Raw genomic sequence first — 24,492 nt, forward strand, 5'->3', positions numbered from 1 at the left:
AGCAAAGGGAAAATGGTCACTCTTGGAGTGCCCTGAAACTGCAATTCCATGCAGAATTTATGGAGGGCTTCAGTGCACCAGCTAGTGGGACTGCAATGTCACTTCTGCATTGGAATTCCATGTGCCTTCTGCCTGTTTAGGTGTTTTACTTTTGTGTGCATCCAAGTCTCTCTGTTCTTTATTAGAATTTAAATATCCTCAGACCTTTGCAATTGTACTGTATAGCTGTCAATTCACAGATTGACAATTTTAAGTTTTAAAGAAATCCACTTTTTACTCCATTTCAGTTCTGGTATAGCTGCCCAATTGCAATTGCTGGAAAAGAATGTTGTTACTACCATACCAGAATACTATAATTTAGTTGCATGGAGATATTTTACAAATCTCAGTATATTCCTGGGATTAATTTCATTCATCTAGGCCTAAGCACTGACCATTAATTGTTCTAGGTGAGTTGTTCTGTAGTTAGCACTCAGGCATCCCTCAGGAGAGTCTCCTCCCATCCCAAGCCATGTCTCCAAAACTGTTTGTGCAAACAGACCCTGGCTATTGACCACGTCTCCACAGGAGCCTGAACAATTTATTCAGATGGGCTGAGTCAGCTGCAGATGGTGGAAGCTGTGAAATCAGATGTGATGGAATTCCAAAGTCTTTGCAGACCGATGATCGATCTATTCAGCGTTCCTCTCTGTATTTCAAGAATTAATTCATGTTACTATTTTTCCACCTGCAGATGCTTTAGCAGAAGCTGTGAAGAGTTCACCCCAGCTTGAGGCAGTGCCCAGCAGGCTGTTCAGTGCTGCTGTCTCACCTGTATTAATTCTCTCTTCTTCAGTCTTCTGGCACCAGCATCACGGTGGACATCGCTGTCATGGGCGAGGCACACGGGCTCATCACAGACCTCCTGGCTGATCCTTCGCTGCCCCCCAACGTCTGCACGTCCCTGAGGACAGTGAGCAACCTGCTCAACACTCAGCTGACCTTCCAGGCCATCCACAAGCCCAGGGTGAATCCCTTGGTGTCCTTCAGTGAGAACTACACCTGCTCCGACTCGGAGGAATGTCCGGAGAAGGGAGAGAAACTGGCAATTCCCAAGGTGAGTGCTGGAGCCTGCCTCTCCCTAAAGGGATGGGCTGTCAGTGTCACTGGGCTTTTTGTGTGAATTGCCATCTCTTCTTCCTTCCCTTAATTAGAAAGGTGAAACCTACAGAATCCCAGAATCATGAGGTTGGAAGAGACCTCTGAGATCAAGGTCTGAGTCCAACCTGTGCCTCACACACATTAACACCTCACCTAGACCATAGCCCCAAGTGCCATGTCCAGGCTTTTTATAACCCATCTAGAGATGGTGATTCCACCACCTCCCTGGGAAGAGCATTCCAGTACTTTATTATTCTTTAGGTGAAAAATTTCTTCCTAATATCCAACCTATACCTTGAGACTGTCCTCTACAGAAGTCAATTAAAAAGTTTCTATTGATGACCTTCAGGTGTTTTGGCTCAAGTCTAAGCTGTTGTACACCCCACAAACTAACAAAAACATCACAGTCATGAGTATGACAAATACTGTGAGCTCATAGAAGTTGTCTTGAGAAGAAAAAGAAGACAGAACCATAAATATAAATGTAATACTGCCTTGAAAAATGGCTTTGTGAATGCTCAGGGATCAGGCAGGAAACAACCGGTGTTAACCACCCACACTTAGCAAGTGAACAGCTAGAAAGAGCACATCACTTTGGAAGCAGTGTGAATTGTAGGTTTGTTGCTAATTAGCTGTCCTGCAAGGCTTACATTTCATTTCTGAAACGAAACCAAAACGCTTTTGTACTGCAGCCTCCCTTGTAAAATTAAATATAGGCAGAGTACATTGCACAGGCAAATGCTTTTATGTTTTTACAGTTTAAATGGCACAGCCAGTCATTCATTCCAGCATTTCCAGGCATCTGAATTGCAACGCTCGTGATTCTTTTATTACAGCTCAGTGTGATGATAATTGCCACCCTATTTGCCTGTTTAGCAGCTGTATGTACAAAATGGATGTTCACAGGTTTTTAAGCACATTTCCCAGTTTATTTTAGTGACCATATCTATAAGGGCTGTAGCCCAGGCTCTGAGGGGAAGAGTTAAGTGGAAGAGCACTGCTATCACTTGAGCACACACAGGGAGCAGATACAAGTTTGCTGTTGCATAATATCCCAAGAGGAGAAGAGAAATGAAGGATGAAAAAATGAGTTTATGCTTCAGAGAACTAATTTGATTGAAGAATTCATTGACCTAAATGTATCATGGTTCACAAAATAAATAGTTTGCCTGTCTTTGTTTAAAGTGTCTAAAAGCAGATTTAGGACCTTCACCTTAACCATCTGACAATGAGCATTTTGTGTAAGGAGATAATGTGTTAACATATTTATCTGCAACTTTGAGCTTCAGGACCACAGATGGCTTCCATCTCATGTCTCTTAACCTTCTGGCAAAGTCCAAGCTCTCCATTGCAGATATATTTATTTTAGTTCTTAACTATAAACACTTCACAAGAGAAACAGCTTACAAAATTATAGGATCTGCAACAGCAAATCTAGCTCCAGAAAAGATCCTTTATTATCTTTGCCTTCAAAAAATTTGAAAAAAAACATGTGAATCCTGTTATTTGCAGAAATGGAGGAGTCAGGTGAAAAAAGTGCAGGATGGTCAAGAAAAATCTCCTGTAAACAGTGATGTTTCCTCTAAGCTTTTTGAGACATCATATCCCAGAGCATGGAAGTTTTATTCTAGTGAGTTGGGTAGATATGGCAGGGAAAAAACTTGGAGCTGCCCTGCCTTATTTTTCTTACAGCCTTTCTTGGCCTGAATCTCTGATTCTAGATGGATAGATAGATAGATAGATAGATAGATAGATAGATAGATAGATAGATAGATAGATAGATAGATAGATAGATAGATAGATAGATAGATAGATAGATAGATAGATAGATAGATAGATAGATAGATAGATAGATAGATAGATAGATAGATAGATAGATAGATCAACATACATACATGCATACCTTTTTTTAAATTGAGATAGGGAGTATGGTCCAGACTGTCCAAACATTGAAGGCATTGGTTGTGTTGAAATGAATAATCCCTGTTTGAAATGATAAGTCCCTGGGAGATGGATGATGGATGGATGGATGATGGATGGATGGATGGATGGATGGATGGATGGCTGGATGGATGGATGGATGGATGGATGGCTGATGGATGGATGGATGGATGGATGGATGGATGGATGGATGGATGGGGGATGGATGGATGGATGGATGGATGGATGGATGGATAGATGGATAGATAGATAGATAGATAGATAGACAGACAGACAGACAGACATACATACCTTTTTTTGAATTGAGATAGGGAGGATGGTCCAGACTGTCCAAGCATTGAAGGCATTGGCTGTGTTTGAAATGAATAATCCCTGTTTGAAATGATAAATCCCTGGGAGATAGATAGATAGATAGATAGATAGATAGATAGATAGATGGATAGATAGATATACATATCTTTTTTTTAGATTTGAGATAGGGAGGATGGTCCAGACTATCCAAGCATTTAAAGCATTGGCTGTGTTTGTAATGAATAATCCCTGGGAGATAGACAGACAGACAGACAGACATACATACATACATACATATCTTTTTTTAAATTGAGATGGGGAGGATGGTCCAGACTGCCCAAGCACTGAAGGCATTGGCTGTGTTTGAAATGAATAATCCCTGGGAGAGCCCGGATTGAAAGGTGCTGTCAGACAGGACGAAGCCAGTGGAAATGTTTGTGCATGTGCAGAGGTTTTGCAGCCTGTACCAACTGTCAGACCTGTTTCCCCGCAGCGCTTACGGAGGAGTTTGCCTCCAGGACTGCTGAGACGAGTGTCCTCAACCTGGACCACCACCACATCAGCCACAGGACTGCCCACCCTGGAGCCAGCTCCAGTGAGGAGGGACCGCAGTGCCAGCATCAAACCTCACGAATCTTCTTCATCCAGGTTACAAATGGCCTCCTCTCTCTTTCACCTTTCTCTTCGGGGAGATTTCTTTGGTTCTGTGTGCAAAATGCATTCAGAAATGCTGGCTGTGAACTCTGTTAGAATTACTTCTTCCTGTTTCTCTAAACTGATTTGACAAAGAAGCAGCATTTCCATTTTTTGTCAGATCATGCCAAAATTATTCATATTATTGGGTAGAAAAATAAAATTTTAAAAAAACCTATTTATGCTAAAGAAGTGCAGAACTGCCCAATAAAATTGGAAGAAAGGCAAAAAATATCTGGTTAAATTTTTCATGATATGCAAGGGTTGCCTATGTGGTTATTGCCCAGCCAAGAAAAACTGCAGCAATTAACCCAGCCATTTCTAAGAACACACCTAATGATGTGGTCCTGTCATTAAAGCAGTTCCTAAAGAACTTCTCCATCTCCCATTCTTCTCAGGGTCTGATCCCTGAGCTGGGATCACGGAGCACATGGTCCCCCTATGAAATGGAGAAAGAGTTGTGTCTGCTCAGCTGCTTTAGCCAGCAGCCAGCTTGTTTGGGGAATGTGCAGAGGTTGTAGTAAAAGTTGTACCAGCTCCACATCGTGTCATTACAACAGGATTTCCTCCCTTCTGGCAACGTGAATACTTTTCTGTTCTAGTCAGAGAGGAGCAGAGCCTTCAAAGGAAGGTGGAGAGCAGCCAGTTGTGGTACCACCTTGTGAGAATCAAGTTCAGGTCCCCTCCCTACCTCAGCAAGGGAGCTGTGGATGAAGAAGGAGTGTGGATACACTGAGGAAAGGAAGATCAGAATGAAAGCACTTCGTTCAAGAAGAGAATTCAGAGCTGGGACATCAGAAGACTCATGAGCTTTTCTGAAATTCCAGACTTGGTGCTGGTAGTGGGGAAGAGGACAGGACCTTGGAAGGCCCAACATCACCAGTGCTGGCTGTGGGATAGACTGGGGGAATGCAGCCCCAAAGAGCAGCTTCCTTCCAAGGCTGGCCTTTCTTCAGATACCCAAATCTGTCCTGTGGGTGAGGCTGCCATGCAGGGTGTGGAGGTGCTCAAGGCAGCCTGCAGAGACACTGAAAACCTCCTGCAAGACAAACACGTGCTTTGCCAAAGTTCCCTTTGTGAGAAGTCCCATCTGCCTCAGTAGAAGTAAATAAAAGGAAGCTGTAAGCAAATGCAAACGTTCTCCTCTCACAGACCTGTGGTTCCTGGGGTGCATTTGATTTATGGTGTTGATCCCACTCTCACGTAGAGTGTCAGTGTCCCAAGATGGGAATCACAGGGAGAGGGAGAGCAATTAAATATTATTGTTGGTCCTTTCCTGTGGTTGTTATATAACTCTGCACGAGGAGCCAGCTAAGCAGGCTATCAATTCTTCCTATGTTTAATGTCATAGCCAGGGGTGTAATTACAGCTCTGTCAAGCTCCCAGCCTACTGTTTGCACTGCTTCTTTCACAGCAGGAGAAACAATGTGTATTCCAGAAATGGGGAAAAGGCATCCTATAAGTCTAGCTTTAAAAATTTTGGCAGACCAAGAGAGATCTGCTTTCAAGGAGAAGAATTTTGAACTGAAGAGAAAAAAAATATATCTTGGTTATCTGCCACTTCCCCTGTACCAAATTCAAGCGCTCCACTGGTCACAGAGAAAGAAACATTTCATAAGTTGAACAGTAGGAGAGAGGCTGACACTGGAATTGCCCCCTGGCAGATTCTCTAGTTACAAAACATGCAACTTGTTCCTCACACTGTGGGACATGACTTCTGGATTTCTGTAGTCACATATTTGTAGTGACTGTCAGTTTGAGATTAGTAATTCTGTATTCTTCCAACGTGTCATTGAACTGGGTAGACATTACCCTGGAAAAACAATAGAGCTCCCACATTCTTTCCCTCACCCACTTTTGTATCAAGTGATTCTTCTGTAGGAACTCAAAGAATGTGGGTCAGAGATATTTGGTTTGGTTTGGTTCATTTGGGTTATTTTACTCTGCAGTGGGCCAGTGTGTTATATTCTTCACAACAATGAAAAAACAAAGCAAAACCTTTTTTTTTTAAAAAAACATCTGTATTCTTTCTTTGCTTCACTTCATCACAGATTTTAAGAATTTGGGCCCATGAAGACAGCCAGCAAGTCCTTTTGTAGGTAGTATTTACTATTCCAAAACAAGATGTTTGCAGAGGTAGCACAGCACCACATGCTTTTTTTCTTTCAGAATGTTTTTTTTTTTCCTTCAAGCTGATTTTTTTTCAAGCTCAGCTGGAGCTATGCTACTTTAAAAGTCTGTCTTCAGCACTGAGTGTCATCTCATCACTTGAATGTGAGGAGAACTGTGGAGCCTGGCAGACCTGTCCAGAGAGCTCACAGCTGGATAGGAGCCAGTGCTGCATCCCTGCAAGAAGCTGGCATTTGATAGGTGTCATTCAGGACAGTGATTATAAATACAGTTTTCTTGCTGTGCAGAAGATTTTGGTCTCTTCTGGCATACAATTTCCTCCCAAAGGCTAAAAGCATGGACCCATGCTGCTGCAGGGGACTCCCTTCTGCTCCCCACACCCAAGGACACGTGCCCCTGGATTCCTTCAGCACAATTCTCTGGCACTGATGGGTCTGAGAGGGCATTTCTGGGGGGTGCAGCAGGCATTTCACCTGGCTAGGGCATGAAGGGACACAGCACTACTCACAGCCATGCAGGATGCTCCCAGTCCTCCCCAGCCTCCTGAAGAGCTCCTCCAGTGCCCCAAGGGCTGCTGTGTGCCTGCTGTGACACCAGCAGCAGAGGACACTGGGTTTCCAGTTCTGCTTGTGTCACTTCTGGCTCTCTTAAGGAGGTGTTAAAGGAGAACATAAATTTAAATTATTTCAAGCCAGCTTTTGAGGCTCTTTGTGCTGTCAGAGCAATACAATGAAGGCATCTTTGTACAAATAAAGCAAATAGGTCTCAGCACTGAGGGAAGTCCAGCTCTGGACTGGCTGCACTGTGAATATTTTTGCTGAAGGTGGTACTGAGTGCCTCACAAGCACCACTTCAGCCAGCCCATGGATGTCAGTTCCCTCAGCAGATTTGAGCTCTCTCAGTGTCAGGTCCCCCTTGCTGCAGCTCCCACGTGATAACATCTGCCACGAAGGAACCTTTTCCCTGCATTGAACATGGCTTGTTTGTGCTCTGGTTTGGCAGCTCTGACTCCTGGAACAGCTCCATTCTGATGACAATCACCAAGAGCAGGTCCTTCTCCACCTCCTACGCCGTGTCCTCCGCCAACCACCTGAATGCCAAACGGCAGAGCCGCCAAGGTGAGTGGCACCCAGCTCTGCCAGCCTGCCCGGGCTCTGCCAGCCTGCCCGGGCTCTGCCAGCCTGCCCGGGCTCTGCCAGCCTGCCCAGGCTCTGCTTGCTTCATGGGGGAAACAGCCCCGTGCTTTATTCTCTTTTTTGTGCAGTTTTACAGGCTCCCATTGGTCAGGAGCTTTCTTGCCAATCACTTTATTGGTTATTAACAAGGTGTTATTCTGTATTGATTGGTCATTTTAACCTGGAAAATAATGGAGACAGAGTAACAAGAATGCAGGAATTTGCTTTAGATCAAAATAAACATTTGACTTGTGGCTTTCAGAGATGATCCCAGTGAAGTGAGAGGAAGAGGAGTGGGTGTATAATATCTTGTACTTGTAAAACAGCAATTATCAAGCCCATCAGTCAGTTTTACATTGTGCAATTTCTGCTTTCAGAAAGTGTTAATAATCATCTCTTGTCCAAAAACAAGAGCTCCCCCATGGTGGAGGGAAAACTCCATTCCATCATGAGCAAGATTTCCATTCCATCATGAGCAAAAAAAAAAAAAAGGGGGTACAAATAGAAATTTTGCATCAGTGTTTTGTGTAGCAGGTTGATATTGCAATACTTCAGACTATTTGTAGTCATGTTTTTTTAGTTATGGTTTGTTTTCGTGTTCCAGCTAAATAATTCTCTCAATTTGCACCAGTTAATACAATTTAGACTTTTATGTATTAGCTCCATTGGCAAAATACAATTATCATTAGTACAGTTATTAATACAATTGCAATATACAATTATCATTATTCGAAGTTGATCTAGCTAAATCTTTAAATACATTAATTTATAAAATGTGTCTTTAATTATGCATGAAAACATTCACATTTTAAAATACTGCTAGGTCTTCCTATTTTGGAAAAAACTCAAGTGTTTTCATATGTAGTTTTGCATCACATTGAAGTCATTGGTTTATATCTGTTTATATCTTCAACACTGCACATTTGAAGTTCTGAAGGACCTAAGTGCATGGATGTACTTAAATAACTCTCTTTGTATTTTTATGTTTCTCTTACCTTGATTGTGAAAAAACCTTTACTGTAGCAAGACACATTTTCTCTCACTTTTGCCAGTAAATGGTTAAATGTTGTCTTGTTTAAAAAAATTTTGCTTTTTTCTGGTAATTTTATTTGTGTTTACCTTCCCTGGTAAATTACTTTCTTAAAAAAAAAAAAACCAAAGTACACACCACAAAAAATATTTCAGGAGATTGGATCCCTACTAGCAGGAGAAAGCTTGCTGTGATTGGAGACATTACTGGGAGAAGTTTAAATTCTCAGGACTTGTTTCAAATTGTTAAAGGAAGACCACGTGTATTGCATCCTCTACAAGTTATGAATGTTACTTGGTAATATATCTCAAAGATAGACAATAATCCAATATATCTCAATGTTACTTGGTAATATATCTCAAAGATAGACAATAATCCAGCTCCATCCCCTGTGCAACTAACAGGCTGCGAAATGTTTCTAAATACACATTTTTGTTGGATGGAGAGCTGATATCTCCATGAATTCATAGATGTGCAGCAGAGGTTTCCTGTGTTTTAAAGCCATTTCCCTCTGTCCTGGCCATCTGATAACATTTCAATTGCTCTGAAGGCTGTAGTGTTCTGATCTCCAGACTGGCATTGTATCCTGCTTGCAATCATTGAATTAAGACACTAAATAAGTACCACATTTGCTGGAGAAATATCCTTAATCAAAACAGAGATGCTGGAGATCTCCAAATTACAGCACAGTAACTATCAGATTTTTTTTATTTTTTTAAACTCTTGGCTTGTCAGCAGTAAATCATATTTTAGCCTCCTATCACAGTAAGTTTCTATCAGGGAAAAAACACTGGAACTGGTACATGTATATCCTGCAAGGTTAATATTTCAAAAATTTAGATCAGCACATTGCCTTGTTTTAAGGTAATTTTTGTGTGTGGAATGCATTTAGATAGAGGGCAAAATTCAAACATAAAACCCCTTCAAGTTCCTAAGGCCTTGCTGTCCTTTGGCTTTGAGGATGAAGGTGGTAAATTACCTGGGGCTGAGCTCCTGCAAACTTCAGAACAGGAGCTCACTCAATTTCCATGCATTTCCTTTCAAGACAGATGAAGTTTGCTCCTCTGCACTTTGAATCTTGTTTTGTCTGAGAGTAGGAATTGTCAAGTGGATTCCAGGAGAAGGCAGCACTTTGTTTAAGCCCTGGATGTTTTCTCCTTGGCAGTGGTGCTCAGGTGGAGTAAGGGACAGAGAGAGCTTCACCTTGCTGCTGTTGCACAGGTGGATATTGGCAGTTTCTGTGCTCTAGCTCAGGTGTACAGAACCAGGTGCTGCAGAAATTCTTGCAGTTCTCCCTCAGTGAGCAACAGAAACAGAAGAATAAACTCAAGCTGAAGATGAAGGCCAAAATTTTTAAGAAATGGCCCCAAAGTGCAGTATTGCATAATGTATGACTACTAAAAAATTGCTCTTTTTGGTTTATTTCTAGTCTTCAAACATGTAAAAATCCAAATTTTGTGGGAATGTGTGTGAGCCTTCCTTGACCCTGCTTTAGAGGTGGTGAGAGAGAAGCTGCAGGTGGCTCTGGGAGCTGCCAGTTTGGGCTGTGTCTCTGTCACCAGCACGTGCTGACACCAGCAGTGGTGCCTCAAACTCCTCTTTCATTTCATGCCTGCCCACTCAGTGCATCCTGCTCACCAGGGAAAATTCACTTTGTGTTTTGGGCCAGATCTGCAGCAGGTAAAAGTGGCTGACAGCAGTGCAAGGTCCCCACTCTGTGACAGCCCTGGGCTTGGCTCAGACTGGAGGAGGGAATTCTTTTATCTAGTTTGCTTTTGGAAACTCTGCTGGTGCATCTCAAGAGGAGGATTTCTGCACAGTGAGCTAATAAAAGCATCTGCCACTTCTTCTAATTGACTCAACTCCTCTTGTCCTTGGCCAGGTATCCCTCCAAATATTTCACCTCTCACCTCCCCGTGCCATTCGCCGATTCAGGGGACGCCTGCCACGAGTCCTACTGGCAAAACATCTTCTGTGTCATTTCCAGAGCCCACAGACACTGACACCAAGCAGGGCCTAAAGCCACACAAAGTCTTAACTTCTACTCAGAGTGCACCTAGCCTGTCAGACCCTGTCATCAGCCCCTCCATCATCTGCAGCAGGTAAGATGATCATTTGACACGCCTTGCAATCACTTCACACTGTTCTCATGAGCATGTTCTACTGGCCCACATACAAGTTTTTTGTGATTTACTGCAGTGTTTATATTGATTTTTCAGGTTTGTAGTACCTCAGTAAATGTGTAGATCAATGCTACAAAATGCTTTTAAAGTGGGAGACTGTTGGCTGTGTTTATTGCTGTGTTTGCTGCTTTTACAGCTGTCAGGTGGACAGCCTGATTCCTAAATAAATTCTCTGTCAATGACCTGCAGATGCCTAAGTTGGATTTCATGTTTACAGCTTGTGTTTCTGGAGTCATGCCCTTGACATGAGCAGTCACCTTTAGGTCCCAGGCCAGGGCTTGCACAGCAGCACCTGATGTTGTATAGAAAAATCTGACTGCCAGGGCCAGCAGTGCCTGAAGAATCTGAGATTTTGAGCCTTCTCTCAGGAGGAGGGGGTCCTGTCTTCCCTAGGCAGAGTCAGATTAGGTACTGTGGGGATTTATCTTCATTTTTTATTTAGAAACCAACTGCAGATGAGTTCTTTCTACTGCGAAGAGCCCCAGTAACACAGTTTAATTTCTTACTTCAAAGTAGCCCTTTATTAGGTAACACAGACCACACCTGCTTTGCAAAATCAGCATTTTGGAAAGAAAGCTGTTCTGCCTGTCTTCACAGAAAGGGATCAGCTGCTAAATCAAATGACTGGAGTTTGCAGTGTGTGTCCAGCTCAGAGCAGTGGAAAGCACTGGTACTGCCAGGCCTGTTCCAGGGCAGTTTCAGGGCTGCTTTGCTCACCAGGTGTTACTTGTGGCCACAGCACGAGTGGCCAGCCAGCAGAGAGCATGGCTGTTATCACTTTGACTGTCTTTGGAAATAGTTTTTAGTTTCTGCCTTCAGTCACATGATTTTGGATGTGTCTCTCAGTGTGCTGGGTGCAAGGCTGGGAAGTGGCTGTGAGAAAGTCAAAATTGAGACTCCAGCTTTGCCCTGGGGAGTCATCCTCACTGCAGTCTGGAGCAGGATCCAAACAGGCTTTTGAGATGGATTTAGATTACTAAGTAGAAACTTAAAGTGCTTTTAAGAGTTTTCCAAAGGTATACCAAAATTGGGATTTGGAGAGGTTCATTTGAAATTAAAACTGCATTACACAACAGAAATAGAGCATAAGGTGCTGCAGTCTTATTAAGCTGTGCCTTTATCACCACTTCAACAAAACACTGTTATTTCACAGGTGGCATTAATTTCTGGAATCCTTCTATTAAAGGGAACTAAGAACAGCATTTAAAACATCAGAAAATAATCAATGTAAGGTTGTTGTAGGTAGTAATGAAATTAATACCTTTTTCATCTTGTTTATCAACCTGACTGGTACCAGATTTATTTGCTTGGCTATGCACCACAGGTATCATTGAATACACTTTAGCATTTTAATCTGGAAGTCTTTCAGGAGCTCATGATGTTTGCAGGGCATACCCAGCTCCAGGATGTGTTTGGATGACCCAGCCAAAAGCTAGCTGGCCCAGGAGTTAAGCCATTTTTATATGTTGAATTTCAAATGGTGCAAAGGTTCTGGTAAAATGTTTGACCAATCCAAATAATTCTGTAATAGTTGCTTTGTGAAGACAGTTATATATAAGATATGCCACAAAATGCTGACTTAAACCAGAGAAAATGTTAAAATGTCAGGTTGTAATTAGGGTTTAAAGGGAACTATACACAGGGAATAAAGCTTTTTAGTGGAAGGGAAGAGCCAGTCATTTTAAGAGGTCATAATATTGTGGTCTGTCCCAAAATGTGTTTATGTTCTGGAAATGGTGAAGCAAACTCTGCCCTCTTAATTCTTATGTACTTCATATGCTGTCACTGAAGTAATGATAAAATAGAATTTTCCTCCTAAAAAGGGACATATTTAGGTTTTAGGCAAGAAGAGTGCAGCAAGATCATGACTCTTCAAAGTGAATTCTGCAAGATTGGATGAAACTCTGGCACAGTTTCATAATTTTAATTCATCTTCATAGGGCAGCTGTAGTATAGAACTAGGGGGTTTATTTTGTGCTGGTATTCTTACAGAATAATAAAAAAATTATTTAAAGAAATCACAAGGTTCGGGTTTAGTGCTGAAAACACAAATTCACAAATTTAATGGTGGTGGGCAGTTAATCCAAGATCTTTCTGTATTTTTGTCCTGAGATGCAATAAAACTTTATCACTCTCTTGTGATTTTGTCTGGAGAACATACCCTGGAGCATGACTTATGCTGTATGACATAATCTCACACTGCCAGTGGGAAATCCTTCACACAGGACTTCATATTGAGTGTGTTTCTTGCTGCATTTCAGCTGTGGCAGACCCTACAACCAAATAGAAGCTGGTGATGGGACACTAAATAGAAATGATGCTACTACACACACCCTGAACAGAACAGGTAATTCTTTGTCAAAAACGCCTCGTTCCCTCAAATTAAGTAATTACCCACTAAAAGGGCAGATGAGCTTGTCTGTCATAAAAGGAGAGCACACCCAGGTGAGTCCATACAAATTGTCTTTGATAATTATTATGTCCAAATGTTCCTTTTTCATATGCACAACATGTACAAAATGCTTATGGAGTTAAATTATAAAGGAGATACTGTTCCCCTCAATTTACTTAAATAATGGTCCTCGGAATTCTTTCTCTCTTCATTCCCTGCTGCCATTTCTTACACTCTGCAGGGTAAATCTTTAATGCCCTTGGACAGATTGTCTGACTTCAGAGCCAGCCAAGCAGCACATGTGTATTGTGAGTCAGAGCTCCTATTGCTGTCACTCAGAAGGTCCCAGGCTGACTTCCATGGAGCCCTTGCTGTTGTCAGCACAAGCTTTGTGATCTGTGTTTGCAGATGACCCTGCCCAAGCCACCTCTGACTACGAGACCAACAACAGTGACAGCAGTGACATCGTGCAGAACGACGACGACGCGGATTGCTCCAAGGAGCAGCCACGGAAGGGATCTGGCTGTAGGTCCTACACACCTGAGACCATCATCCTGCATCCCTTGACACCACCTGAGGTAGCTCCTCTAAGTTCCCCCAGCACAACACAATGAGTGTATGATGCACTGAGGGGGAAAAAAAAACAACAAAATGAAAACCAAACTAACAAAAAACCCAAATCCCCACAGAAAAAATGTGGTCTAAGGGTGCTGCGAGGTATTGTTGTCTTAAAGAACAAATGTTGGAGTGTGATGAACAAGTGATGATTGTCTCACAGCATTCAGCTGTGAGAGCTTGGTTGAGATGCAGAGGGAAAGCTCTGTTTGGTTAAGTTTTCCACAGTCTGTTGTACAACTGAATTAATAATCTGCAGTTGGCAGGAGCTCTTGAAAAATTTATTGTAATCTGCTGGAGTTGGACATGCTGAGAGAAGGCATTTTGCTTGAAATGTTCTGGCATTTCCTCATCTCCAGTTTCTAAGTAAATGAAATTCCAGGGAGCATACTGGGGGAAATGTGAAAGGGAGGGCACAACCCAACTTTTATTTGCAGACCTTGGAAAACAGGTAGGTTTCAGTTTAAGGACTACAAATCTTCCCTTGGACTGAGCTCTGTTAGCCATGTTTGAGTGTAGTGAATGGGTCCTGATGCAGAAGCTGGGAGCTTTTCTCTCTGTTTGCCACAGAGAATTTCACAATGAAGGCAGCCTCCCCTGGAGATGAATGAATGATCCCAGGAGTGAATGAGTGAGTGAGTCTCAGTGCTAAGTGCAGGCACTGCTGTTTCATCAACAGAATTTCCTGTCCATTCAAGCGAAACACATTACAAAGGAGAGTGAGTAGCTGCAGGGCTGCAAGAAATGAGGACATTTATGCTGAGCTGGGTGAAGTACTACTGACTTACACAGTGCTAATGTGACTTTAGCTTTTAAGAGCATCAGTTTTTGCTTGAGATGCTTCACTGAACTAACAATCCTTCTTATTCTGATTTCTGGCACAGGACAAGCCTGTACTGGCTCCTGAGCCCCTGGTTATGGACAACTTGGATCCCCTGATGGAGCAGCTCAATAGTTGGAACTTCCCAATCTTTGATTTGGTGGAAAAAATCGGGAAGAAATGCGGTCGGATTCTCAGTCAGGTGAGAGGTGCTCCTTGTCTGCAGGGTCTGAATGTTGACAGACTTAGACACAGACATGTTAAAAGGCATTGTCCTTACAAGCTGATGATCCCTGACTCCTAATTCAAAGCTGACAACATGAACTCTGCCTCGTTATATTCCTGACTTTTGAATGTCTTTATTTTTAAATTTACAAATGTGCAAGATAAAAATCATGTACCTGTTTTGCTTTCTGCTCTCTGCTTTTCTGAATATTCTCTAGAGGTGCTTCCAGCCCTTACTGAGTTCTTTGGGAAAGGATTCCTCATGGGGTTTAGCATGGGAGGGCTGAACAGTAAATATATTCAGTGGATGCAAGATATACAGAGTTTCATCCTCTTTTATACTGAACATTTCAGTAAAAGATCCCAGAAATAAAAGGTTGCAGATTTCAGGCTGGGCAGGAAAGCGAGGTTTGAGGAAGTGGGGGCAGAAAGAATTCCCTTGTTTTTAAAGAATCAGAACTTTGAGAGAAAATTCATATAATATTATGTAGGGAAGACAGATTTGCTGTGAGTTGGGATGGGAGAGCTTACTAGTCTTTCTTTCAGCTCTCAGGTTTTTATTCCTTCCTGTGGGTTTAATTCAGTTACTGACACAGCCTGTGCCTACCCAGCACAATTGGTGTCACCTCCCAAAATCACTTTCTTGGCTGAACTTTCTCCTCTGTTATGCCCCTTCTCCTGGCACACTGACAAATTAGTCATTTTTTCCTTAAAGAAGTGTTGAAGATTATTAAAGGGGAAAAACAAGTAAATATTTTTATTATTATTTAGGGATGAAAGGGAAAAAAAGCCTTAGAGAATCAGACTGAAGGAGGATCACTTTACAAGGCATTGTGTAGTGATGAGTGCTGGAAAGAAGAGATCAAGTTAATTGGTACAGTGTGGTACAATTATCACCCCCCAGAAACACAGAGGTCAGTGTGTCAGGCAGATTTCAGTGTAACAAGCTCCAGAGAGTGCTGGATCAATTCACAGTCCCTTGGTGGTTACCTATTATTCAGCTAGAGTCAATTATCTGGTGGTCAACAGGGAGAGCCATGGCATGAATTCAGATTTATTCTGTGCTCTCCCTTTTTGTGTTGTGCAGCTTGGCAAGCAGCATCTGAGTTTGACCAGCCTGCCAAGTGCCTAGGTTCATTTCAGAGAAGTAGGCAAACTGTGATATTGGATATATTTATTGGATAAACTCAGTGATGCTCACTGAGGCACTTTGGTGGGATTGAAATGCTCTTCTAGGTCATACTGCTCATTTTTCTAATAGCATGGAATGATAATGGAATGATGGATGAAGCATAAGGAAAACCAGAACTTTCTTTTAGAGGCACAAAGAAGAGTTTGGATGAGCCAGAATTTGTTCTGGGTTTACAAGGGTCCCTCTGTAGGCTTTAAGCACCATGCAGGTGCAGCTGCATGGGCTGCTGGACCTCTGGACACAAACCCTCTGTGCTTCCCTCACATTGCATTAAAGCTCCTCACTCTACCTCCCAAAATCTGATTTTTACACAGCTTCTCAGCATGTTATCCACTTCACAGTTCCACAAAATGAGGCTTGAGAAATAAAATAGAGAAGCTTTAATATTTGTGATGAAAACTGAACATTTTCTGTAACAGCTGTTTATAATAACTCCTTCTCCCTAACAGCAGAATGTGGCAAGTTCTACCTTGGTCACAAAATAGAGATCCTTCTTACCCCCACCTACTCAGATGTTGCTAATGAAATTCTTTTCAGAAATCAGTAAACTAAAGTATATAATTCTTTTTCTCCAGCCAAAAGCACTATTTTTTTTCCTGGTTTGATTTTTAAATCCTGGGATAATATTAACAAAGTTAAACAAAAGAACCAATGATTTATTCTCAGTATTTTGCTATCAAATGGACTAACCCATTAAAAAAAAAAAGGCAAATTAAAAAGCTGAATTAACTATGTTTGCCATGCTGGGTTAAATTTATGAGATGGAACAAAGCAGAGTTGACACATGGCTCCAGGGAAGCATTCAGTTTAGAAAGCAAATGCTGGCTTAGCAGCTTTGAAGCTGCTTGAGGTATCTGTTCCTTCTTTGTGGAATGTTAAATTCGTTCAGACATATAAAAAGACCCCCAAACCAGTCAGGAACCATGAAAGCATCTGTGCAAACTGGAGTGGCAAGCCCAGTCAATGTGGCAGGGACAAACGGGCATGAAAGGGCTCAGAGAGGAGCAGAAATTCAGTCTCATTTCAGCAACAGAGCTGAGCTCTCAGAACTCAGCTGCTGCTTCATAGGAGGCCATAAAATCCAATCATGTCTTCAGTCACACTTAACACTTTTCTTACAGCTCCTGGAAGACTAAAACCTGTGGTTTAGCTTTTATTGTTGGGCCAGTATATGTGGGGGTACCAGCTGTGGGTTTCTCTGGGTCTGGACTGACACAGCAGTTCAGGTTCACACTCAGGTGTTTGTTATCTCTTATCACTAAAACAGTCTCACTGCTGGGAGTTCTGCAGCTTCTCATTAGAGGGCACAAAATGCCCAACAATCTCTTGGTACAAGGGCTTTTAAAGCTAAACTCTCCAATTAAGAGCTGGGTTATTTTCCCTTTTAACCCAATAACTTCAGAAGTGCCCATTTTGTGTCAGCTGCTGCTTACATTTCTGAGCATTCATCTCTCCTGAGCACCTCCTCCCTCACCCATGGCATTCTCCTGCCCAGTGCATCCTCTCCTGGGTGCTCACACTCACCTTGGGTGCAGGAGTGCTGGGAGCAGCTCTGCCTCCTGAGCTCTTTGCTGCCCCTGATATCCTTTGGAGTCATTGTTATCATTTCACCACCAAAACTGGAAAGAAAGCAAGGACTCAGTGCATTGGAGCCATGTGGTTCCCCCTTCTGACAGTCCTTTGCTGCTTCTTCCTTTTCTGGGAATTGATTTGAATCAAGGATTTGGGAAAATACTCCCAGAAAAGCAGATTTTCACAGGGTAATTCAACCTAAGGAGTTTTATGTCCAATTTGCAGAGTTTTTCTCATCTACTTAGCAACATAGATTTTTTTTTTTTTTTGCTTTTTTCTTTCAGGTATCATACAGACTTTTTGATGACATGGGGCTGTTTGAAACCTTTAAAATACCAGTGAGGGAATTTATGAACTACTTTCATGCCTTGGAGTGTGGATACAGAGAGATCCCTTGTAAGTAAAAATTCCTGGCACCTGATGATGCTTCCCTCGAGTTTGGGGGATTTTGTATTGAAGCCTTTCTTCTTGCATTATAAAGCTATTTTCTTTTCTTCCAGTACATCATGACCAAGTGGATGGCAAGGCTGAGGCTGGTGCTGAACCACAGCCTGTCCTCTTTTTTACTTTGTATTTCATCTTTTACATTGTTTCCTAATTCATGGCAAAATCTGCACAAGCCAGAAATCATATAAAACTATTATAAATAAAAACTGTTTCCTGATAATGCAAGTGTACCCCAGTGCCCCAGCTGGAGGTTCTGGAAACATTGAACCCCCTAAAGGCAACTTGGACTTTTGCACAGTAGCAATGCTGTGCAAACCAAGGAAATGAGCTTTATAAGCAGAAAAAATATGCCCCAAAAAATGAGTGAACCCTGTTCTGTCACTACAGCTTAGCTGAAGTTTTTCAGTAGGAAACATGTATTCCCTGAAAAACCTGTTTTCAGTCATCCCCAAAGTATTTCCTAATTCAAATCCAATTTATCAAAGTGCTTCAGCTGCAAAAGACTCTTGTTTTCCCAAGAGGAAAGAGTTCTTACCCATTTTAGTGGCAGCTAAACCCAGCACTGGGGAACACAGGACACCCTGTGTTCTCTACACTCACAGAAAAATGTGGGTGACACAATTCTGAGAAGTCATGTAGTCTCTCAGTTGGAGCAGTGGGAAGGATTTAAGTAAAGCTACCTCCAAATGCCTTCAGCCAGGTGGTTTGGAGTCTGTTCTGGGAAAGTGAGACCCAGTTTTGATCCTTTCCTTGTGTTTGAGCTGGATCAGGGATCCAAAGCAGCAGGTCACAGCCTGAGGAGGTCAGAGATGGCAGTCCCACAGCCTGTTCTGCTGAAACCATTCCCTTCTGTTTGCAACATTTATTCACAGAGTCTCTGGGGTTTCTGTGAACCTAGCACTCTATTTCCTTGGTTTTTTTCTTAATTGTTTTTTTTTTGTTGTTGTTGTTTTAATAAAGAGGAATCTTCTTCTAATGCCAAATCAATTAATCTTCCTGTTTTCATTTCTGTGGAAAAGGTGGAGCCAGCTCTGCTGCAGGTGCTGGTGTTGGTTTTGTCCCTGCTGGGCTGGCACACGGTACCCACTAGATGGTGCTGGCAGCCCTCTGTCAGCACCCCCGGTGTTTCACAGCCTCCTGCTTTTCTCCCCATCACAGATCACAACCGCATCCATGCCACGGATGTGCTGCACGCCGTGTGGTACCTCACCACCCAGCCCATCCCGGGACTGCCCACCGTCATCAACGACCACGGCTCAGCCAGTGATTCAGGTACCTTGGGATGGTTTGCATCCTGAAGTTCCCCTCCTCAGGTTTGCTGTCAGAAAGGCAACAGCTGGGGAGTGCATGCAGGATTTTTTGCAGTCTGTGGCACAGTGGTGAAGGTCAGCAGCACAGTGGGTGTTGGAGGTGTGCAGGTGTGTGTGTGTAACTTTGAAGGGAATGGAATTGTTCCTCCAAAACTTAATACTTGACATTTAATGATGTGTGAGTGCAAGGCTTTGTGGTCACCTTTAATGACAGATCTTTGCTACCATTTGATTTTTGCAAAAGGTTTTTATTTTTGCAAAAGGTTTTTTCCCAGGCAAACTGTATTATTAATGCTTTTCAGGGCTGTACAAGACTTAAATCCTTAAACCCTTCATTAAATCCTTAAACCCTTCATTGTTTTGCTCTTTTACAATTTCTGGGGCATGCAGGCAGTGCTGTGCACTTGCCACTGTTTGGCTATGATGAACTGTTCTTTGCTTTTCCTCTCTAGCTCTAAATAAAAAGACTTGTTGCCATCTGGCAATTGCTTTACAAGCCACTCTTCTTCTGTTTTATGGCTGCTCACTACAGGAAGCTGTTCTTGCATTTTTATATTAATTTCTTCATGTTCACCTGTGGTAACTAGAAGACCTGTCTGTGTTTTGTGGGAGTTCTCAGAGAGTTGCTGGGAAAGCAGCAGTTTATTCAATTTCTGCTTATTTCTTTTTTTCTTTTCTTTCCTTTTTTTTTTTTTTTTTTTTTTGGTGGTGTTAAAGGGTTTTATTCCTGGAAATATTTATTAGCAAGGGATTTCAGTGGCTTTGTAGGTGAGGTGGAATGAAAGGGGTTGAGTTCTGGGGCTTTTTGATGTTTGTCATTTGAGAGACATCATTCACCTGTGTGCAAGATCCATTTGAGGTCGTTCAGATTAAATTAGCAAAGCATCTCAGTACCTGTCTCTGACAGGTGTGCTCAGGAGGCTTCAGAAGGAGGATGATAAGAGGATTATCAGCAAAGATACCAAGTCTAGACATTTGTATTGGAAAACACACACCGGAATTTAATTATTGAATTTTAGTCCATTGCTTTAAGGACTATCAGTGTCTCATGGACTTGTGTGCATGATGAAAGAAATTACAGAAGGAGTGAGAAGATCAGGGATCCCCACAGAGCTCCAGCATGGCTGTGAATCCATGTCTCACTGCTGTAAATTACAGAGTTGGAGAGCAGGTTTTGCTGGAGGGCTGGAAAATCCCCAGGTGGGATCAGAATTTGTTCCTTTCCAATTGTTTCCCTTATTGTACTGGATCACAGGCACAGGAAGCACTGAGGTCAGGCTGCATTTATCCTCACTGTAAATGTGCTCCTTCTCTCCTTGCTTTATTGCTTCTCTTACAGTAGATCACTGAAAGAGTGGCCCTGGATTTTTTACTGTTTCCATGTCTTTCTTTCTGCTCAGATTCTGACAGTGGGATCACCCATGGCCACATGGGGTACGTGTTTTCCAAGACATACACACCCACAGACGACAGCTACGGATGCCTGGCTGGCAACATCCCTGCCCTGGAGCTGATGGCTCTCTATGTGGCTGCAGCCATGCATGACTATGATCACCCAGGGAGGACCAATGCCTTCTTGGTAGCAACCAGTGCTCCTCAGGTAAACACACCTCAGGCAGTTTGGAAGGTCTCCAGGACAGCTTTTCCTTGCTGGTGGTGCCTGTGGCTTCCATTAAGCACAAGGCTCCCAAATATTTAGAAATAGCTTCTGTCAAAGTGGCAGAAATAATCACTTCACTTGGGGATTGCTGGTAAGAGACTCCCTACACAGATGCAGAGCTGCTGAGAAAGTTGCTGATAAGCTGTGTCAGTGGGCAAGGTAAAGCTCTGCTGACTGATGGAGAACCTGCAGCTGTGCAAGAATGGAAAAATTATGCTACCAAGTAATGCACAGAAAGATTAAATAAAATAAAACATCCCAGTTGTGTAGCTGACTGTGCTTTGCAAGTTAATTGTGCATGACCATAACACATTTTCTGTTGCTTCTATAGAATATGAGCAGCTTCAGTCTCTTTATGAAAGTATTGGGAAGCAGGGAGTGGAAAATAATCTCAGTGTTATAAATGTAGAATTGAGCCTTGCCTAAGGTTACACAGAAGTTGCTGCCAGTCCTGAGAGTTGAATTCAGCAATTCTGAGTCACTCTTTATTGGCCTAATTATGAAATCATCTTGCTTTACATAGCTGACCTGCCTGGCTTCAGCACACTGTGCTGAAAAATACTCTATTGATGAGGAAATTAAAATATATATATATATATATCTATATATATATATCTTAATGGGTGGCAGGTCAGGTAGGGATACAGAAATTCTGGATTTACTCCCCAGCTTGCAACCAAAATTCCTCTGTCACCAAGAGCAAGTCACCTGAACTCACTCTGGTGTCACTTTATGTCTATGAATTGATAGAAATGCTTCTCATCCTTGTATTTCCTTCTCATCCAATGTATTTCTGTGATCAAGAGCTTTGATCCTTTGGCCAGGTAAATAGACTGAGAGAAGTCATGTGCTATTTTAAATCTATTTGTACGTAAGAAACAAGTGCTATAGCTCTGTACTTGTAAAAATCAGAAAAGGGAGTTAGATTATTAGCCTTTTGTATTTACTCTAGTTTGAAAATGAATTAATAGGAAAAAATAATGTTCTTGTTATTTTCTGAATGGAATTACCATCCCTATGAGAGTTCAGCATCTTGTTTTGATAAAGATTTGACCCATTTTGGATTTTAGCCCTGAGATATCTGTCAGTGTTTTCAGGTTGCACACTGGAATTTCACCTGTTTCTGACTTTGGAATCAGTCCTACCTGGACACCTGCCTGGTGCAATTACCAAAGAGCAGTAATTAAGAGAGGTTTATTCTGACAATCAGACACCTATGTTATATCAGCCATCAACCTATGGCCTGAAACAGGATGATCCATTGCTGTGATTTTGCTAGGATGGTTTTTCCAAGATGGTTTTGCTAAGAAGGTTTTGCTGAGATGATTTTGCTAAGATGGCTTTGCTGAGATGATTTTGCTAAGATGGTATTGTGAAGATCATTCTGCTGAGATGGTTTTGCTAAGATGATTTTGCTAGGATGGTTCTGCCAAGATAGTTTTGCCAAGATGGTTTTGCTAAGATGGTTTTGTGTAGATGATTTACTAGGATGGTTTTGCCAAGATGATTTTGCTAGGATGGTTCTGCTAAGATAGTTTTGCCAAGATGGTTTTGTGTAGATGGTTTTTGTGTAGATGATTTGCTAGGATGGTTTTGCCGAGATGATTTTGCTAAATGGTTTTGTGTAGATGATTTTGCTAAGATGGTTTTGTGTAGATGATTTTGCCAAGGTGGTTTTGCCGAGATGGTTTTGCCGAGATGGTTTTGCCGAGATCGTTTTGCCGAGATGGTTTTGCTGAGATGATTTTGCTAGGATGGTTCTGCTAAGATAGTTTTGCCCAGATGGTTTTGTGTAGATGGTTTTTGTGTAGATGATTTGCTAGGATGGTTTTGCCAAGATGATTTTGCTAGATGGTTTTGTGTAGATGGTTTTGCCGAGATGGTTTTGCCGAGATGGTTTTGCCGAGATGGTTTTGCCGAGATGGTTTTGCCGAGATGGTTTTGCCAAGATGGTTTTGCCAAGATGGTTTTGCTAGGATGGTTCTGCTATGATGGTTTTGCTAGGATGGTTTTGCCAAGATGGTTTTACCGAGATGTTCCTCAGTGCCCCTTGTGCTGCTTCCACAGGCGGTGCTGTACAACGACCGCTCCGTGCTGGAGAACCACCACGCTGCTGCTGCCTGGAACCTCTTCATGTCCAGGCCAGAGTACAACTTCCTGGTCAACCTGGACCACGTGGAGTTCAAGCATTTCCGCTTCCTCGTCATCGAGGCCATCCTTGCTACGGACCTGAAGAAGCACTTTGATTTCGTGGCCAAGTTCAACGCCAAGGTGAGATCAGTTTGGGTTTCTGGGGGACAGAAAAGACTGTGGGCTTTGGGAGCATCCAGCAAAAAGGGTTTCAGTTTGCTCTGAATGTTCTTTTGGCTGCTGTATTATAATATATTTATATATTATAAATACTATATGTACATATAATAATACATTATATTCCTTTTCACTTTTTTTTCCCTTTCCATATTGTTAATTCCAGCCTGGGCTCAGCTCACCTGCTTATGCTAGTGATTTTGTTGAACAGCTAAATATATTTTGCTATAGCCCAGGTCAGATTTTCCTCTTTTGCCGGGCATCACCATCCTGGTTTCCCTTTTCCCTGTCACAGGTGAACGATGACGTTGGCATCGACTGGACCAACGAGAACGACCGCCTGCTGGTCTGCCAGATGTGCATCAAGCTGGCTGACATCAACGGGCCTGCCAAGTGCAAGGACCTGCACCTGCAGTGGACAGAGGGCATCGTCAACGAGTTCTACGAGCAGGTAAAGGCACTCCAAAGCTGCCTGCCTGTTGTGCTGGGGCACGGCAGGGCTGCTGGCCAGTGAAAAGTCACAGAGAGTAGGGCTGAAGAGGTTGGCTAGAGCCACATTAATCCATTTTTTTGCTGGACCAGTCAAAGTCCATTTGTCACTGAAGTTTCTGATGTGTCCTCAAAGAGCTCTGGTGGTGGTGTTTCTACAGGCTGAACTGTTCATGTCTGGCACTGTGGACAAGCACTGGCATGGTGAACAAGTGTTCCTTTCCTCTTTCTTTTTCCTGTTGTTTTCCTGTTTTTCCTCTTTCTTTTTCCTGTTGTTTTTCTCCTGTTTTTTCCTTTCCATCATGGCTGTCATTTCCCTCTCCTTTAGTGCAAACCCTGTTTTCACCCTTCCTCCTGTGTTCTTTCAGCTGCTTCTCATGGCTCTCTTCTGCAGTCTCACACTTTTATTGACATGTAGTCTCACAGCATCCTTGTTCAGATGGTCTAAACAGAGCAGTGGGATTGTTTCAGCTTCTCTGCAGGCCACACCTGCCTCTGTTCACACAACCAGGACCTTTGTGTGCTGAGCAGGACTGCAGCACTGGCTTTCAGCTCCTCACAGGCCAGCCACAGCTGCTCCCTGGCCCATACTGCAGTTTCAGGCCAGCCCTTGCAGCTCTCAGAGGTTGGTCAGTACAGCTGCTGTCATTATGCAAGGTGATACCAGGAAGGAGCAGAGGGACAGATGGATTTAGAAGCCCTGGGAATACAGCCAGGCACTGCTCCTCTCTTCCTAGGTGTAAGGGAGCCCTTAAGTGAACCTCATTTTCTCATTTTCACCTATTTAGCCCTGCTGAGTGCAGGGTCAGGGCTGTTCCCACACTGTTCCTCTGCTTCCTGAGTGGGAACATTTTGAATGTTCTGGTCAGATTGAACTTCA

General features: G+C 42.6%; 1 protein-coding gene across 1 annotated transcript in view; it reads left to right on the forward strand.

Moving 5' to 3' along the window:
* Nucleotides 1-24,492, forward strand: part of PDE3A (phosphodiesterase 3A) — a 210,741-nt gene that overhangs the window by 181,564 nt on the left and 4,685 nt on the right. The window contains exons 3-14 of the mRNA XM_050969929.1: nucleotides 836-1,096; nucleotides 3,866-4,020; nucleotides 7,198-7,313; nucleotides 10,283-10,502; nucleotides 12,845-12,930; nucleotides 13,384-13,553; nucleotides 14,475-14,612; nucleotides 17,684-17,795; nucleotides 19,005-19,118; nucleotides 20,557-20,756; nucleotides 22,884-23,087; nucleotides 23,419-23,574. Of these exons, the coding sequence (XP_050825886.1) occupies nucleotides 836-1,096; nucleotides 3,866-4,020; nucleotides 7,198-7,313; nucleotides 10,283-10,502; nucleotides 12,845-12,930; nucleotides 13,384-13,553; nucleotides 14,475-14,612; nucleotides 17,684-17,795; nucleotides 19,005-19,118; nucleotides 20,557-20,756; nucleotides 22,884-23,087; nucleotides 23,419-23,574 (1,932 nt within the window). The remainder of the gene's footprint in view (nucleotides 1-835; nucleotides 1,097-3,865; nucleotides 4,021-7,197; nucleotides 7,314-10,282; nucleotides 10,503-12,844; nucleotides 12,931-13,383; nucleotides 13,554-14,474; nucleotides 14,613-17,683; nucleotides 17,796-19,004; nucleotides 19,119-20,556; nucleotides 20,757-22,883; nucleotides 23,088-23,418; nucleotides 23,575-24,492) is intronic.

This window comes from Serinus canaria, chromosome 1A, assembly GCF_022539315.1.
Source record: "Serinus canaria isolate serCan28SL12 chromosome 1A, serCan2020, whole genome shotgun sequence".
NCBI classification, from domain to species: domain Eukaryota; kingdom Metazoa; phylum Chordata; class Aves; order Passeriformes; family Fringillidae; genus Serinus; species Serinus canaria.